The 14,970-nt window shown below is 41.9% G+C and overlaps 1 protein-coding gene across 1 annotated transcript in view; it reads right to left on the reverse strand.

Annotated features, from left to right (window-relative positions):
* Positions 1-5,013: 5,013 nt before the first annotated feature.
* Positions 5,014-14,970, reverse strand: part of shisa9a (shisa family member 9a) — a 50,545-nt gene continuing 40,588 nt past the window's right edge. Inside the window, exon 4 of the mRNA XM_018685495.2 lies at positions 5,014-13,995. Coding sequence (XP_018541011.1) covers positions 13,124-13,995 — 872 coding nt within the window. The 3' untranslated portion in view covers positions 5,014-13,123. The remainder of the gene's footprint in view (positions 13,996-14,970) is intronic.

Below are 14,970 nucleotides of genomic sequence, written 5' to 3' on the forward strand. Positions count from 1 at the left end.
GCATTTTATATGAACCTGCACCATCACAGAAATCACTCAAACTAGCATCTTAAACCTGCATTAATGTAATATTTTAGTCCCTTGGAAGCAGCTAAACAAGCTGTAAAAACATTAACATATGAAGTGTGATCAAAAAATTCCAAGATTACACCTATAACAAGCAAAAAAACATACCTGATTTAAATTTTGTGGCCATCCTCCCTCAAAATGATCACCTTGTGCAGTGATATACCACTCCCAGCATTCCTTCCAAACTTGAAACACTCTCTGAAGGTCTCATCCTGTAAGCTCACCAAGCACCATCTGTGACATACACTTGATCTTCTCCACTGTGTCAAAACCACAACTCTGCGAGTGCGCTTCCCACCTGTCATACACATTCAGCAGATACAGTGTGAGTGATAATTAACATTATCATTTTTTTTCCCTTCACTGTTTCCTTCCTTCTGGTTCCATCAAAATCCAGAATTAACTGAGTTTTATTAAACCCTATTCAGTGTTGGCCTCCCAGATGCTCCTGGTTGTTATGTGGTTATTTCCATGCTTTGCTTTGTACTTAGATCTCAGTATACCTGCTTGCAGGTCATGCAGCTGTTTTTGAAAGCACAATATGCTCTCTCTACCTTAGTTTAAGTGATCTCTTATGTCTTACGTTACTTGCCGTGTTATGTCACATTGCACCAATTAGAAAAAAAATGTCCTTACAAGGACAGATGTGCTTCACAAAAGACACACTCACAGACACAGTGTACGCTGCTTTTCATTTATACTAGCAAGACGTTTGACTGAACAAGTGCAGACTGACAAAGAAGGGTAAAAAAAAAAGAGAACTTATTTATTCAACCACTCCACATTATATACCCTTCCAAAGAGCACAGAGAGGAGCCCAGCTTATTGTGGTACATTTTATCCCTGAGAGCCCAGAGCCCACTCAGTCTCCTCGTGTGTCTTTGAATACTGTATTATCTTGACAGAGAGAGAGTGAAGGCGAGATAAAGTCTCCAGGGAGATTGACCGGTCAATCCTTTTGACAAGATGACTCATTGAACTTTGTGTAGAGGGTAGTCCCGTAATACACTGTGCCTTCTGCATAAGACAATTTGCTGTAGCAGGGTCAAGAGAGAAGAAAAACACACTTTGATGTGCAGCGTGAGCACCATGACAGGCCTGGCTCTGACTTTAGTTACGCTGCTCAAGTTCATCTTTACATTAACACTGATGTATGACTATGATGTCTTTTTATCAGCAACAATATGTTAAAGGTGTCAGCAGCAGTGGTTGCATTATATGTATTAATTTATGTATATACGTATTCACTCTTTTTTCCCCTTTTTCTGAAGAACCTCAACTGTCTTGTTTTGGATTTTAAACCCTCTCTTTTATCATAATATTTCTTTTTCCTTTATATGTATATATGTGTGTATATAATATTCACAATTTGCTTTAGAAGCCTCTGCATCTGGAATGCAGGACTGCTCCATAAAAAATTTACTTTGTCCAAGATGCTTCTTTGTCTAAGCCTCTTTCATCTTTTTTCTGTCTTTGTCGCTGTGTGTCTGTTTCTGATCTGTCTTTCTGTCTGTGTTTTCTCCACACATTCGAGTTTACCTCTTTAGTGTGCAGAACCTCAACCCTCTAGCTCCGGATTCTTTAAGCCCTCTTTTTTCATAATATTCCCTCTTTTTCCTCCATTCACAATTTCATTAGAGTCCTACCAATCTGCAGCGCAGGATAAAGGATGAACTTGCAAACGGGAAAATATAAGCTTAACAGAACATGCATTAAAAAACTGAATCAAGCATGGGCACATTTCTAATTTCAAACAGACAGAATTTCTACGTTATGAAGTGAAGCTGCTCCAAAGTTCAAACAAACAGTGTAAAAGACGACAAAGTGAGTCCCGTCATCACTGTCAGTGGTATCCCTCCAGGCTGTACATCACTTTCTCTTCACAGATTAGAGTCTGACTCCTCCTGGTCTGAATCTTTGGAAGGGAATGGTTCATTTTCACACATCCTGATTTTTTGCTTCCCCGGGCCACGAGAATAACATATGCAATTTCTGAAAAGCTGAGTGCTGTTTTCACTATATAATTGATGTGCTGTGCAGTGGAATCTAACGCTTCAGAGGACTTATTAAAAATCACCGAAAGAACATTGAGAAAGACATTCAAAAATCATCATGTTATTTATGATAGTACAGACAAAAAAATGATCATGGTTATTGGAAAAGACAGTTTGATCACAGCTTCTGGAGGCTCTGTCAGATAATCATGTTACTGAAAAACTTGCTCATGTTTTTAGAAACACCCCTCTATTTTAATACAAATAGTGGTGACTGGTATATGCTCATTTTACCAGTGCAGCTTTTGATACAGTACATCATGGCATCCTGATAAACAGACTTACGCACTGGGTTGGCATATCTAATACAGCCTTGTCAGATCATAGGTTTGTTGTTTCAGTCGCTGACAGCATTTCCTTGTTAGCCTCGACACCATGTGGAGTGCCCCAGGGTTCAAGTCTAGGGCCAGTCTTGTTTTTCCTGTATATGCTTCTCCTCAGTGATTCATCAGGGTGTTGCATGACATTTATTATATGGACAGTACCCCAATGTTTCTCCCTGTGAAGCACAATTATCTGTTAAATCTGTTTTGTCTGGTAATGTCTAGCCAATATGAAAGATCAGGTGTCTGCAACTGTTGTTAAATTAAATGCTGGAGAAACAGAGGATTTTATCATTAAGTGTATTTCCACCCACCTGTTTTCCTGCACCATTTCCACATTTCCCTGTCTGAAAAACAGAGTAATAAAGTTAAATGCTGTTTTCATATTTATTTTGTTTGGCATTAGAATTTGTACTAGGCATATTTCTGGCAGAACAAATTAATTCATATATTGATTTGAGAATCTAGAATTCAAAACTAGAGAGTAACAAATAATTGTCAACTTGTTAAGTATTTACAATTTATAAGATCAGTTTTTTGTACAACATAAAATACAAGGGAAGACTAAGAGCAAACTTTGTCTTTCTGTCTGTGATTTTAGGCCGAGTGTTTTATTTGAGTGAGATCCAGTATGAAGATCCAGTGGAGAGGGTTCAACGATCTCAATTAATGGTGAGTCTCCTAGTCTGATCCTCCTGGAGCCCAGAATTTACAGCACACGACCACTGAAACACCCAGATGAACAATCTGCCACATGGTGGAATCATGTCAGTCAGCTCAAACACACGTGTGAAACGTCCATGGCCTGATCGGATCCCGGTCTGAACCGACAGGCATAGGAGGTAGAGCGGGTCGTCCAGTAATTGGAAGGTCAGTGGTTCGATCCCTGGTTTTTCCAGTCTGCATGCAGTCCATTTGATAATGGTGATGTTGTTGACCAGTGACAGCAAAACAAAGAACAAGTACCAAAAATGATGATGATGATGATGATGATGATGATGCTGATGCTGATGATGCTGCTGATGCTGCTGACGCTGCTGACGGTTGAAGTAGAGATCAGTGCCAGATGGCTTTAAACACACACAGAGCTCTTGTTGTGCAGCTCCGCTCTGCTGAGCAGGATTCGGGAAGGTAGAGAGGGATTGGCAGGGGAGCGGGAGGAAAAGCAGGTTTGCTTTGTTTTGAGTTAAATTCCCTGGACTGTTTCCTCACTGCCAATAGCACTGGCAGCCTGAGTAATTAGTGTAAACTCACATTGTGTGAATGCCTGCGTCTGTTGTGTGTATTTGAATTCAGATGTGTGCAGATTTTACCTTGCATGCACGGTTCATTTGAAGGTAAAAAAGAAAAAAAAAAAAGAAATTCCCACATAAAACAAAAAAAACTATATTTACAACCAAAACAGTGAGTTTGATTTTGTCTGGCAGTGATCTTCTGTTTGAAGCTCAAGGACACATTAACTCTCTGGCTTCAGCTCCACATGCGTTGAGAGAAACAGTAGGGAAAAGGAAAGAGGCTTGAGAGGAGAGGAAATATTTTTATGGTGAATAGATGTGGATTTGAATATAGGACTTTGTAGACTCAGGCACATCTCATCAACAGCAGGACCTTTTATCTCTCAAGTTATTATTAATGAAAGGAAAAATGCCAAAAATAGTCTCTAAAACTCCAAGAGGTAATATTGAGACTACTGCATGCAGAATAATGCAGTACAAAGCTAATGTAAATTTAAGAGTAAAATAAGCCTGAGGAAATATTTTTGTTGCTTGAATTGTTTTGGGAAATTTAGACTTGGTGCATATTTATAAGTTGAGTGATTTTAGTCCAGGTTGATGCGATATCTGTGGTAACTAGTGTGGTTTAATATTATGGGTCCCAGAATTCTGTGGATATACAACACTACAATAATAAAATCCAACAAAAGAGCAGCTGGTGTAACAAACTCACATTGTTTTAATAAGGAAGAAAGTCGATTAATGGCTTTTTTCCATTATGCCATGAGCAACTGTGATCTGATGTCATGCTATGCACTGTGGCTGCTACTTGCTGTTCCATTACTTCTATATAAAGAATGGCTATTGCTGAAGAAAAGTGACTAGGGCTTTGACATAAACCTTGGTGACCTTGTGGTCATTGCCACCTGTCATATGCTTGCTGTAAAAAATTAAGGAAATTATGCTAATCTATGAGCAATCAATGGACGGGATTAGGAAATGCACATTTGGTTATGAATTAACATCTGTGAGACATTCAGGTGTCAAACAGTTCAGTGTAAATGTTGCTTCAACTTTTACTTTGCTGCTATATATAAACATGTTTCCAAAGTTGGTCCAAGCCAGAGTGACAACATGTATTTAACATCTGATGTTCAGATGTTTTTTTGTTTTTTTTTCTGGGAGGAAGAAAGCCAAGAGAAACAGAGAGGAGGAAAGTGGGAGGGGAGATATGAAGTGAGGAAGGAGAGGGAATAAAGAGGAGCTGAAGCTCTGTAAAGTATCTTTTCCTGAGGACAAAAGGACAAAGAGACAAAAGAGGATAAAAAGAGACACCAAAGGAAGGCAAAAACAGAAGAGTTTTTACAGAAGTCATCTTTTATTGCCACGTAAGAAAGTCGTATATAGAACAATGGTGATATACTGTCAGATTGCAAATCAACAACAAAAGAAGAACAAAAATATCCCTGTCATCCCTCCCCAAAATAAGGAAAACAGACTAATTCATAGCAACACTATGGTAATATATTTCTTGGACAAAACGTCTGCTATACCTCTTTTTCTAACAATATTCGAATAGTACCAAAATACAGCTTTTTCATAACGTAATCTCACAAATTATAAAGTCAGTAAACAGTAAAAGGACGATGGGGCATCACGGTGCATATTATAAGCTACTGTGCAAACAATAGTGGGAGATGGGCTCTACCATAGAAAATATGCTTTACTAGTCACGCATAAATGCAGTGTTGGGGCCATATGTATCCATATACACATATGCATAAATACCACAAACTGGTCTGGACATCAAAAATAGAAAATTGGATCTCATATAACTTTGTATGTAATGCATGATTAACACCAAAATGAGTTAATCAATGAGTTATTCTATAAAAGGATATGCTTGCTAATGGATAGTAGTCATATCACAAATAGCTTATTGATTCGTCAAAGGTAATGGAAAATCCCTTGGCTCTGAACCATAGCAGAGGTCAATAACCAGAATATTTTTCACATCCACTGTGATTGATATCCTTCCGGTAATGCTAACAGCAAGTATATTTAATATAGGTTCATGATCAAAATCATACATATAAAGCACACCATAGGAGCAAACCCTTTTAAAACCGATGTTGAGCGTTACTGGACAACAAACACTACATCTCCTCTGCCTCTGTGTGCATAAGTAGACAGCTCTGTATTGGTGAAAACATTGCGCATAAAGACTGATGCTATACAAAGTCGTAAACGTAGCTGACAAGAAACCCTTTGATAATATAGTGATATATTGATTTTTTTGATCATACAGACGCTGCTCTTCATAGGCTGTAATACTTACAACACTATCAAGTCCAGCAAACAGCAACAGCAAAAGACAGAAAAGAAAAGAGTGGAGGAAAATCTGGTAAAAATGTAACTTGTGTTTGAGCCCTTAAGTGTCATCTCCGATGTACTGTACATATCCCACTGATCATGATAACGCTGCTCTTTCTTTTCTTTAATGAAAAGAGTATACTGCATTTTATCTGTAGTGATTAAGAGGGGGGGTCGGACTCTTTTCACTAACTCCCCCACCAAGAAATGAATATTTACAGACACCTGCGCTGTCCTGATTCAGAGTGACATCAAGAACAATCCATGCTTCTCATCTTCAGCTTAAAATGGGATATAGAGTGTAAAAAATATTGAACTCAATGGGAGATACATGCTCTACACAAATGTGTTCCAGTCCATATTAGAGATAGCTGATCTGTCTAGAGGAGTCTGTGATTGATTTTAGAACCTACTGAGCTGCTGCATCAATGATCAATAGTCTGAGAGTCTGTACGTCTGGGTAACAATACTGTAGCAACATGAAATCACTGGACAGAGGAGTTTTTGTGTGTGTGTGTGTGTGTGTGTGTGCGTGTGTGTGCGTGTGTGTTGTGTGTGTGTGTGTGTGTGTGAGCCAACAGTCTCTGATTCACAGCTTTCCAAATGGAGCTGTTAGCGCTCACGTTCCGATCAACGCCAACGTTTTGCAGTATCAATAATGCAAAGCTTCCTCCCTATCAAGTGTTGACACTGAGTCCCTTCTCTGTCTTTGTGTGCCACTGTGGACTGAGTCCCCATCGCAGCACCAAAGCTCTTCCCCACATTTCTCCGGGTTTCGGTGATTAAAGACCACAGTGAGAACTCATAAACCCCCACCCCCCAGCTAGCGGTCCCCGTACAGCTCTTGTTCTGTCTCTCACTGAATATTCCTTGTAGATATTCCACTGTGCAGTTTTCTCCTGGCGGCTGGCGAGAGAGCTTGATTTCAGCACAATTTGTATAATGGGGTCACTTTTTTTTTGGCTTCTCTCTGAGCCAAACTAAGAGAGAGGCTGGACCACAATCCCCATTTTCATATCCCATTCATATCTCCCCTAACTGCCTCTCCCTCTCTGTCACCTGCCTCTTTCTGTCTCTCAGTGAAGCCTGTGTGTTCTAAGCTCTTTCATTACTCGATTTTGTCACTGCTCGTACTTGTCGATGTGTACTTTGTGAGTGGGTGAGTTTTAAAGGTGTTTGCCTTCCAGCTTTTCCTCTGCCTTGTTTTGAGACATTTCATTAAAATCTAAATCTCTCTTACTTAATCTGCTTCTCTCGCTGTTTGCCTTTCTCAGTGCCCTTATTAATTTGACAGGCAAGGGAGACTTTGCCACAGTATGAGCCTACCACCCTAACTCCCCCAACTCGGCATTAGCTCAACAGTTATTCAGACGTTACACCTCTAAGAGCAAGACTCAGAGCACTAGAGTAAGATCACGTCAGAAATGAGCACAGTGGTGGCTACGACGCTGTGAGAGCTGAGTCATGTAGCGTGGCGGCTCAGATGATGCAAGGCTAAAAAGAACTGTTGCAGAGACTTAGGTTCAAATTCCAGACAGAGCACAAAAAGCAGTGCTTTGTGGGTGGGAAGCCGGTGAGGGATCATTGTTGGAGAGAGATTCTCACTGGTTGTTTTGGGGGCAGCAGTGTGGCAGAGTGGACCATGTCAATTTGGGAGAAAAGGCAAAACAGAGTTTTAAAAAATCATGAGGTTTGACATCAAACTGTACATAGCACCAGCTGGTTAGCATGTGTAGCTAACCAAGCTAGCTGGGCTGTGACAGTAAAGTAAATCGCTTATTTTGGAATGTAGTGTTCACGCCAGACACGGATATTTAAGTGACAGAACAGACAGGTCCTGACCCAACTTGATGATTTATATTAAAAATGTGGGTGTAAACTCAGGGAAAATATTGCCTCCGCAAACAACACTGTACAATATTACCTATCAAGTCCAGGTCATAAGGCCAAAGAATATTCAGCAAGTGTTAACACCACATAACTTCAGGCTACATGCTTGACTGGCCTGATTCTTGCTCCTGCCTCTGTTCCTGATCAATGTACCAGTGAACCGCTGCACCCTTTAACTTGGGTCTGATTCCCTATAATTAGGTGAATTGCACCTCCACTCTTCATTTGACTTCCATTCAGCCAGGAAGGGGGGGGGGAATATAGTGAGGTAAAAGCTTTAAGCTGTGGCAGGGCGAGCACCCACAGGGCAATCAGGACCTGGATGGTTTGAAGAAATGAGTTCACACTGAGCGGCCATCCCTAAATTTGGATCTCATTTGGCACAGGGTCATGGACACTAAGAGGTGGAGCTGATCGCTGTCTGTTACTGCGGAGTGGCCAGCTGGGTGACTGAATTTTTGAATGACTTGAAGTTTGAGTTAAAGCCTGGACACACCTGGAAGTGACAACATATAATAGTGATACACTCCATACCCCATTCACGACAGTTTGGCTGTTATCCAACTGAATAGGGGCCTCTCTTTTTTCAGAGGATAATATGGGAAAAAGTAGGTTAAAAACTACAGAAAATCCAAAGTCACCAGGGGGTAAACATGGCAGAAAGTGAAGCAACCATCTCTGAGCTATAAAACTGTCCTTCAAATTAGAAAAGCACTCTCAAATGATAAGGATTAATGAGGAATAACACAGACCGACCTCTTTCTTTGGATCTGAATGTACTGGAATGTCTTTAATATTGTAGTATTATTATGCAGATTATCTTTTCAGTAAGTGACAGACAGAAACACTTAGTGTTCCAGGGCTCCTCCTGGCTCTGTCACTGAACTGGCTGTTTTGAGCCCGTAGACTACCTGTGTCCTTTTGTCTCTGCTGTGGCTTTTTTTTTTTTGTCCGACTGACTTGTCTGATGAAAAATGTCAGACATGGCTGCCTCCTGAACCCACTCATCTGTGGCCCTGACCCTATCAACCATGAACCAGCCGGCGCAACCAATTCCCCACTTTCTATCAGGTTTATTTTGGCTGTTATGGCGAGGGGACGCAGGCCTTTTTTTTGTTGTTTACCAGCTGTTTCCACTGCTCTGCCTGCTTACCAATTGTTCCAGTGGCTGCTTTTGCAGAGCTGAATGGGCTTTAAGCATGGAGCGGTATGGGGCAGCAAGAAGGGTTCATATTTCCACGTTTCCACCTTGCTGGATTAAGTCAATTGGGTCTGATAATGCACATCCTGAACAAACATTGACCTGCTTCTCAACTCTGTCACAAGCGAAACCACCAGCTGTCATGAAAAGGAGGAAATAAATACACGGAGGAGGAAAAAAACAACAAAATTTGAAAAGGATTATCACTGGAAGCAAACGGGTTTATGGGGATTGTGAACTCCATTTATATATGATTCACTTTGTTTGGTTTGTTTGTTTGAGTTTTGACTTCTTCAGAGACAATAATCATATGCCAAAGTTGGATACACACACACGCACACATACACACACAGGCGTACACAAAGTTATAAAGAGTGAAATGTGCGCAGTGTTCAAAAGGACTCACAATGGTACAAAATTGCAAACTGAATTACATTTTTTGGCACACAGAATCAATCACTTATATTTCCTGCTAGAACAAGGGGAAAATCAATCATGCCTTTCAAGGTGGGGGTGAATTATTATTATTCACTGTCTCATCGTGACTGTGCTCCACTATCACAGAAAAGATTCATCACAGCCCAGTTTTTTGGGGTTTTTTTGTTTTTCTCTCAGATATCTCTGCTCTGCAGGTCTTCCTTTCAGACATGGAGGGAGCAAAGAAGAAGAAAGGGGTGAAAAGAAGTGTAGAAGAAGAAAGTGTGAAAAGAAAGAGATTAAGCGAGAAAGGCTATGTATATTTATATAAAAAGCATATTATCAGTTATCGCTACAAAGGGCCAAGGTCTGGAGTTTCACAGTCTTTCATGTACAACAGGTGCAGTAACAGTACTGACTCTTTTGTCTCTCTGCTGTGATGACGCCCGCCGCTCGGCACTGTGGGAGCAGAAGGGAAGCAGAGTCCACCCTGTAATGTGTTCTGTGTGTGTGTGTGTGTGTGTGTGCATGTGTTAGTGTGGGTGTATAGGTGACACATTTTAATGCTCTGATGACTTCTAAATCCAGTTCCGCCGCTTCAATTTGGTCTCAGGTTTCCAGTCATGTGACCCTGAAGGCAGCAGGGGTTCCACAGCACGAGGCAAAAATATCCCCTCCTGTAGACCCCCTTATCTTGCGCTCAGCTGGCTTAGTTTGCTTTTGATTTAGAAGCTGTAGTATTAGCCACCCTCCCTCCCTCCCTCTTCTTTTGCACCTCACATCTACAGTACATGCATTCTGGATACACAGTGTACCCAAAATGAGCGTATAGCTCTGCTGGACCCAGCAATAAAATGTGTCACACTGAAATCCAATGTCATGTTCTCTCACCGGATTGTCTTGTGCACCTCTTCCTCTTCTATTTACATGCTTTAAAATGGACATTTAACACCTATTTTTTTTAGCTTGTTCTCTATCCACAGATGTCCTGACAGTCTGTCTTTGTTGGTGTGATGCTGTCTGAGCAGCCTCGTCGCCTGCGCTCAAATTTCTAAGACAGAACTGCATTTACACTTACGCCAAATGCTTCTCTGACAACCTCCAGAGATGGTTTAAGCAATCAAATCATAATCCTTCCTCACCGTGTCTCTAGCGCTTTCACTTTTTTTTTTTTTTTTAATGTGGCTAAGCTCTGTCTGATTACAATCTGATCACTTAAAAATGCATCTTAATCGCAAATGTAAAGAGGATCTTAGAGGTGGAAGCAGCACTTTAGATAACAAGGCTAAAATGATAACGGCAGCTGCAGTCGCTAATAAGAATCACATCATTACAAAACTACTAAATAGGCTGAGAGACGCCCTTCGAAGATTTGGCCTATTTGTGAGACTTAAGGATTTATTTTCATATGTGACTCATGTAACCCAGATATTCTTTTTTTTCCTGCTGGTTGTGATGTTTTTTTTTAGCCAGAGCTTGAGTACAGTGAGTGATCTAATCAAGCCTAGTTTTTTGTGGCAGTGTCTTCCATTACAAGCAAAAATTTGTGGTATTTTCATAACTATTATATCCACTTTTCACAGGAGTTTCTTGCATTTGTCTAAAACCAGACATGTAGAACATTCTATGCAAAAATTGATGCAGAAATACAATGTTGAGAAGCCAAAGCTTACATTTGGTCCACTTAATGAAAATATTTCAGGCATATAGTTGCTCAGTTGGCTCATATTTTATGTGCGCTGTCTGTTATCCTTAAACTGATAAATACATAAAACATATATCTCAATCAAATAAGTCATTTTTTCCACTTCCAGTACGATGAAGGCCCTTCCTACACAGCTACATTAAAACAACTTTACATTTTCACATTTTATTCATTCTTTTAAAGGAATAGTTCAACATTTTGACTCCTGGAAAAAAGCACAGTGTCTTTTTTACACTTTGGCTTTTGTATGGATTAAGTAAACAAGATATAACATGTCAGTGAGCTTTAGAGCGGCTGATAGGCAGAGTTTGTTGCTGTACCGCTGGACAGAGCCAGACTGACTACAACCCCCTGCTTCCAGTCTTTGTGCTAAGCTTGGCTAAGCTGGCTGCTGGCTGTCGCTTCATGCTGAATTTAGCATACAGACATGAGAGTGGTATCATTCTTCTCATCTAAGTCTGCAAGAAAGAAAATAAGGATATTTCCCAAACTGTCAAACCACTTCTTTAATTGTACAACTCTTTTGTAAATAGTTACATAGCAATTTAAAGGTAAATTACCCTGCCACTAAATGGATAAAGTGGGTCGTTCTGACTCAGCTGCCATTTCTAAAAGTTTGATTTCTCATGAGGGAGTTTCAGAGTACTGTAATGGTCTAAATTCACTGACAAGAATATCATTTTGGGGAAACACTGAATAGAATTTTTGGGATGCAAACAGTTAAATGTAAAGATAACAAACATACACAAAATAAATAAATTATCAACCATCTTTAACTTTAATCTAAAATGATTGGTATCGTTCCTTAGAAACTCCATATCAGTCAAACCCTGGTGTGTGGTGTTTCTACAGTATATATCTGTGTGTGAAAATGTGTGTCTGCATGTGCACGTTTCTGAACGTGTGCATTTGTGTGTGTGTGTGTGTGTGTGTGTGTGTGTGTGTGTGTGTGTATGAGAATGATGCTCCGAGGAGCCTCTGCTAGCTCCAGCATCATCCAGATGCTGCCTCCCTGCCTCCTTATCCCTCCTCTCGGCCAGCTGTCACCACACAGACGAGATCAGAACAGAACAATGCCAGCGTGACAGCCTCCATTCTCTGTGCTGGAGCCTTGTGGAAAAGGGCGACCTTCAGCTGCACAGCTTATGAAGGCGCTTCTGAATAGCCACAGTACAAAGGCCTGCATGTCTGCAGTCCAAAGCCCAGCGCCCTCATCGTGTGTGTCTGTTTCAAAGCCCCTCAGGAGATCTGGGGGTGAATCATAAGGGAATGTTATTTCTTCCAAACCATTCGACACTTTGTTGGGCAGATGAGCAGGACTCTTTTTGCGAGGTTTGTGGGTAAACATGTTGTATTTCCCCTGTCCCACGATGTTTCGGTGCCTTACACTTGATCCCTTACATTGCTTCTCAGGTTTGGTTCATACAGTAAAGCCACTCCTTTTTATTATCAGCAGTTTCCTGCTTTATCATCTGTGTGTAGTCGCACTGTAATGCTCAGATATTGTCACCATTACAGAGTAGATATTATCCATGAGACAACACTCTAATATCCCCACAAGTGTACAGACATCCCTGCTCTCTAGGCTCTTTGTTGTTATGGTCACAGACACCACCATCTTGGAAGCCATCTTCTTGACAACAAAGGTCTATTCAGTGATTTTGATTTGTGAACTCCGCTTGTGAAACGAGGACCACTCAGACACAGTGTCACTGTCTCATCACACCAATACACCAACAAGCCTCAACTTCACACAAACACACACACAGATCTGCACCTTTGACCACCCCAGGAGTTGGTGTCTCCACTCAGAGATTACTTGTGCCACCACTCCACATGCATCCTTTCCTCACTCTTTTTCTCCCGTTCTTCCTCTCTCACACAGTCACCTCTGTCTTGCTGTTGGTCACAAAGTAGGGCTGTGTGGGGAGGAAGTGTTGGCTGTGGCTGTGGCCTCTGGAGCCGTGGAGCTGGTTTGGCTCCAGCACGGTACACTGAGGCCTCTTGTGCCCGTAGGTCTTCCTCCGGCCCACCGTCTCAGTCCCATCCCAGCCCCTCAGCCCCAGCCCCATCCCATGCCCGGCCGCGATTGTGTTGGAACTGTACGCCAATGGGCGGCCCATTGTAGCCGAGCTAGGGCCAATGGCGGTCTCGGCGGCCCTGGAGATGCCCAGGGACGTGCCACCTGGCATGGTCCCTGCCATGTGTGCCAAGGAGGTAGCCCCGAGTCCTGGCGGCTTGCTACTGTGGCTGTGAGCATGAGTGTGAGAGCTGTGAGAGCTGTGGGCAGTGTGGCCATGGCTGCCTTTGGGTTTCTGGCCGTTCGGCTTGAGTCCCCCACCTCCGCCTCCAGCACCTATGTGCCGTTCTGTCGGGAGGGTCGAGACGGAGGAGATGCTGGGCATCTCTGTGACGTAGGTGGCCACTGGCTCTGGAGTCAGTGGACCCAGAGAAGTCATAGGAGTCATGGAGGTCATCGGGGTGAGGGATGTCATGGGAGTCATTGAGGTCATGGGTGTCATAGACGTCATTGGGGTCATTGAAGTCATCTGGGTGATGGTGGGGTTCATGGGATTGGAGGTCATGGGGTTCGAAGCCATGGGATTGGTGGTCATCGGAGGAGCGATCGACGACATGTTGCCCATAGAGGGTCTGGAGTTGCCCATTGGCTGGAGAGGAAGCCCGCCCTTCACTGGCAGCTCCACCATCAGCCGACGCTTGTTGTAGATTTCGCCATTGTACTTGGCAGCTGATGGAAGAGGGAGAGAGAGAAACGGAGAGCTAATGAAAACGTTCAAGAGCCGCTAAAGAGCACAGCTGAAATCTTGGTTTAAATGCTGAAATCGAAATCAATTTGCTTCCTCCAATTTGGCCGTTTGCTCTTTTTTAGACTGTCAGTTGTGAAAAAAAACAAACAAACAATATCTTCAGCTCGTCTGTTTTTGCTACTGTGGAACAGAAAGAAAATAAAACTGTTATATAGAGTGAGTCATAAAATAAGACTTTCAGCAGTTTGCAGATCAGCTGCAAACTAAGACATGCACACGTGAGAGCACACACACACACACACACACACACACAAGGGCAGAAGTTTGGATAGAAAACATCCCATCCCTTTTTACTCCCACAATCAGAAAAGGTCGTCTAACAAACCCGTACAACTTTAACTTTGTTAGTCAGCCACCCCTCATCAAACTGACCAACCAGGGTGTCAGGGCTACTGTAAACGCCTGCATATAGAGGCCTGTTGTGCCACTGGAGGAGTGAAATCAAAAGGAAAGCCCAGAATGTCTCCTCCACCTCGCCTCTTCCTCCCTTATAAAGCCAAGAAAACATCTCATTTCTGTGTGGTGGGAAGGTGATCACTATGATAAAAGAGGAAGAATATCTGGAAGAAAGATGTGAGGCCATTATGACATGCACCGCGGTGATCATTTTTCCAACACGGTGCATGTTTTTTCTCCTTTTGACATATAATAAAGAGAATATTTCAAGAAGACTTTGTTTACTGTCTCTTTCTGGAGAGGAAAAGGGTAGTGCAACTCCTGAGACAGAATGTGTTCTGATACAAAGTTACAGATCTGGTTTTGTGTGCACAGTATTTGACATTTTTGGATCAAACAAAAAAGCTGAAGAAAAGCAAATTAACAAATTACAGCATGCACTAAAGCAGTCATTCTCCCTTGTACTTGAACTGTCTGTGGGTCCAGACACCAAGTAATAA

The sequence above is a fragment of the Lates calcarifer genome, linkage group LG23 (assembly GCF_001640805.2).
Source record: "Lates calcarifer isolate ASB-BC8 linkage group LG23, TLL_Latcal_v3, whole genome shotgun sequence".
Classification (NCBI taxonomy): Eukaryota; Metazoa; Chordata; class Actinopteri; family Centropomidae; genus Lates; species Lates calcarifer.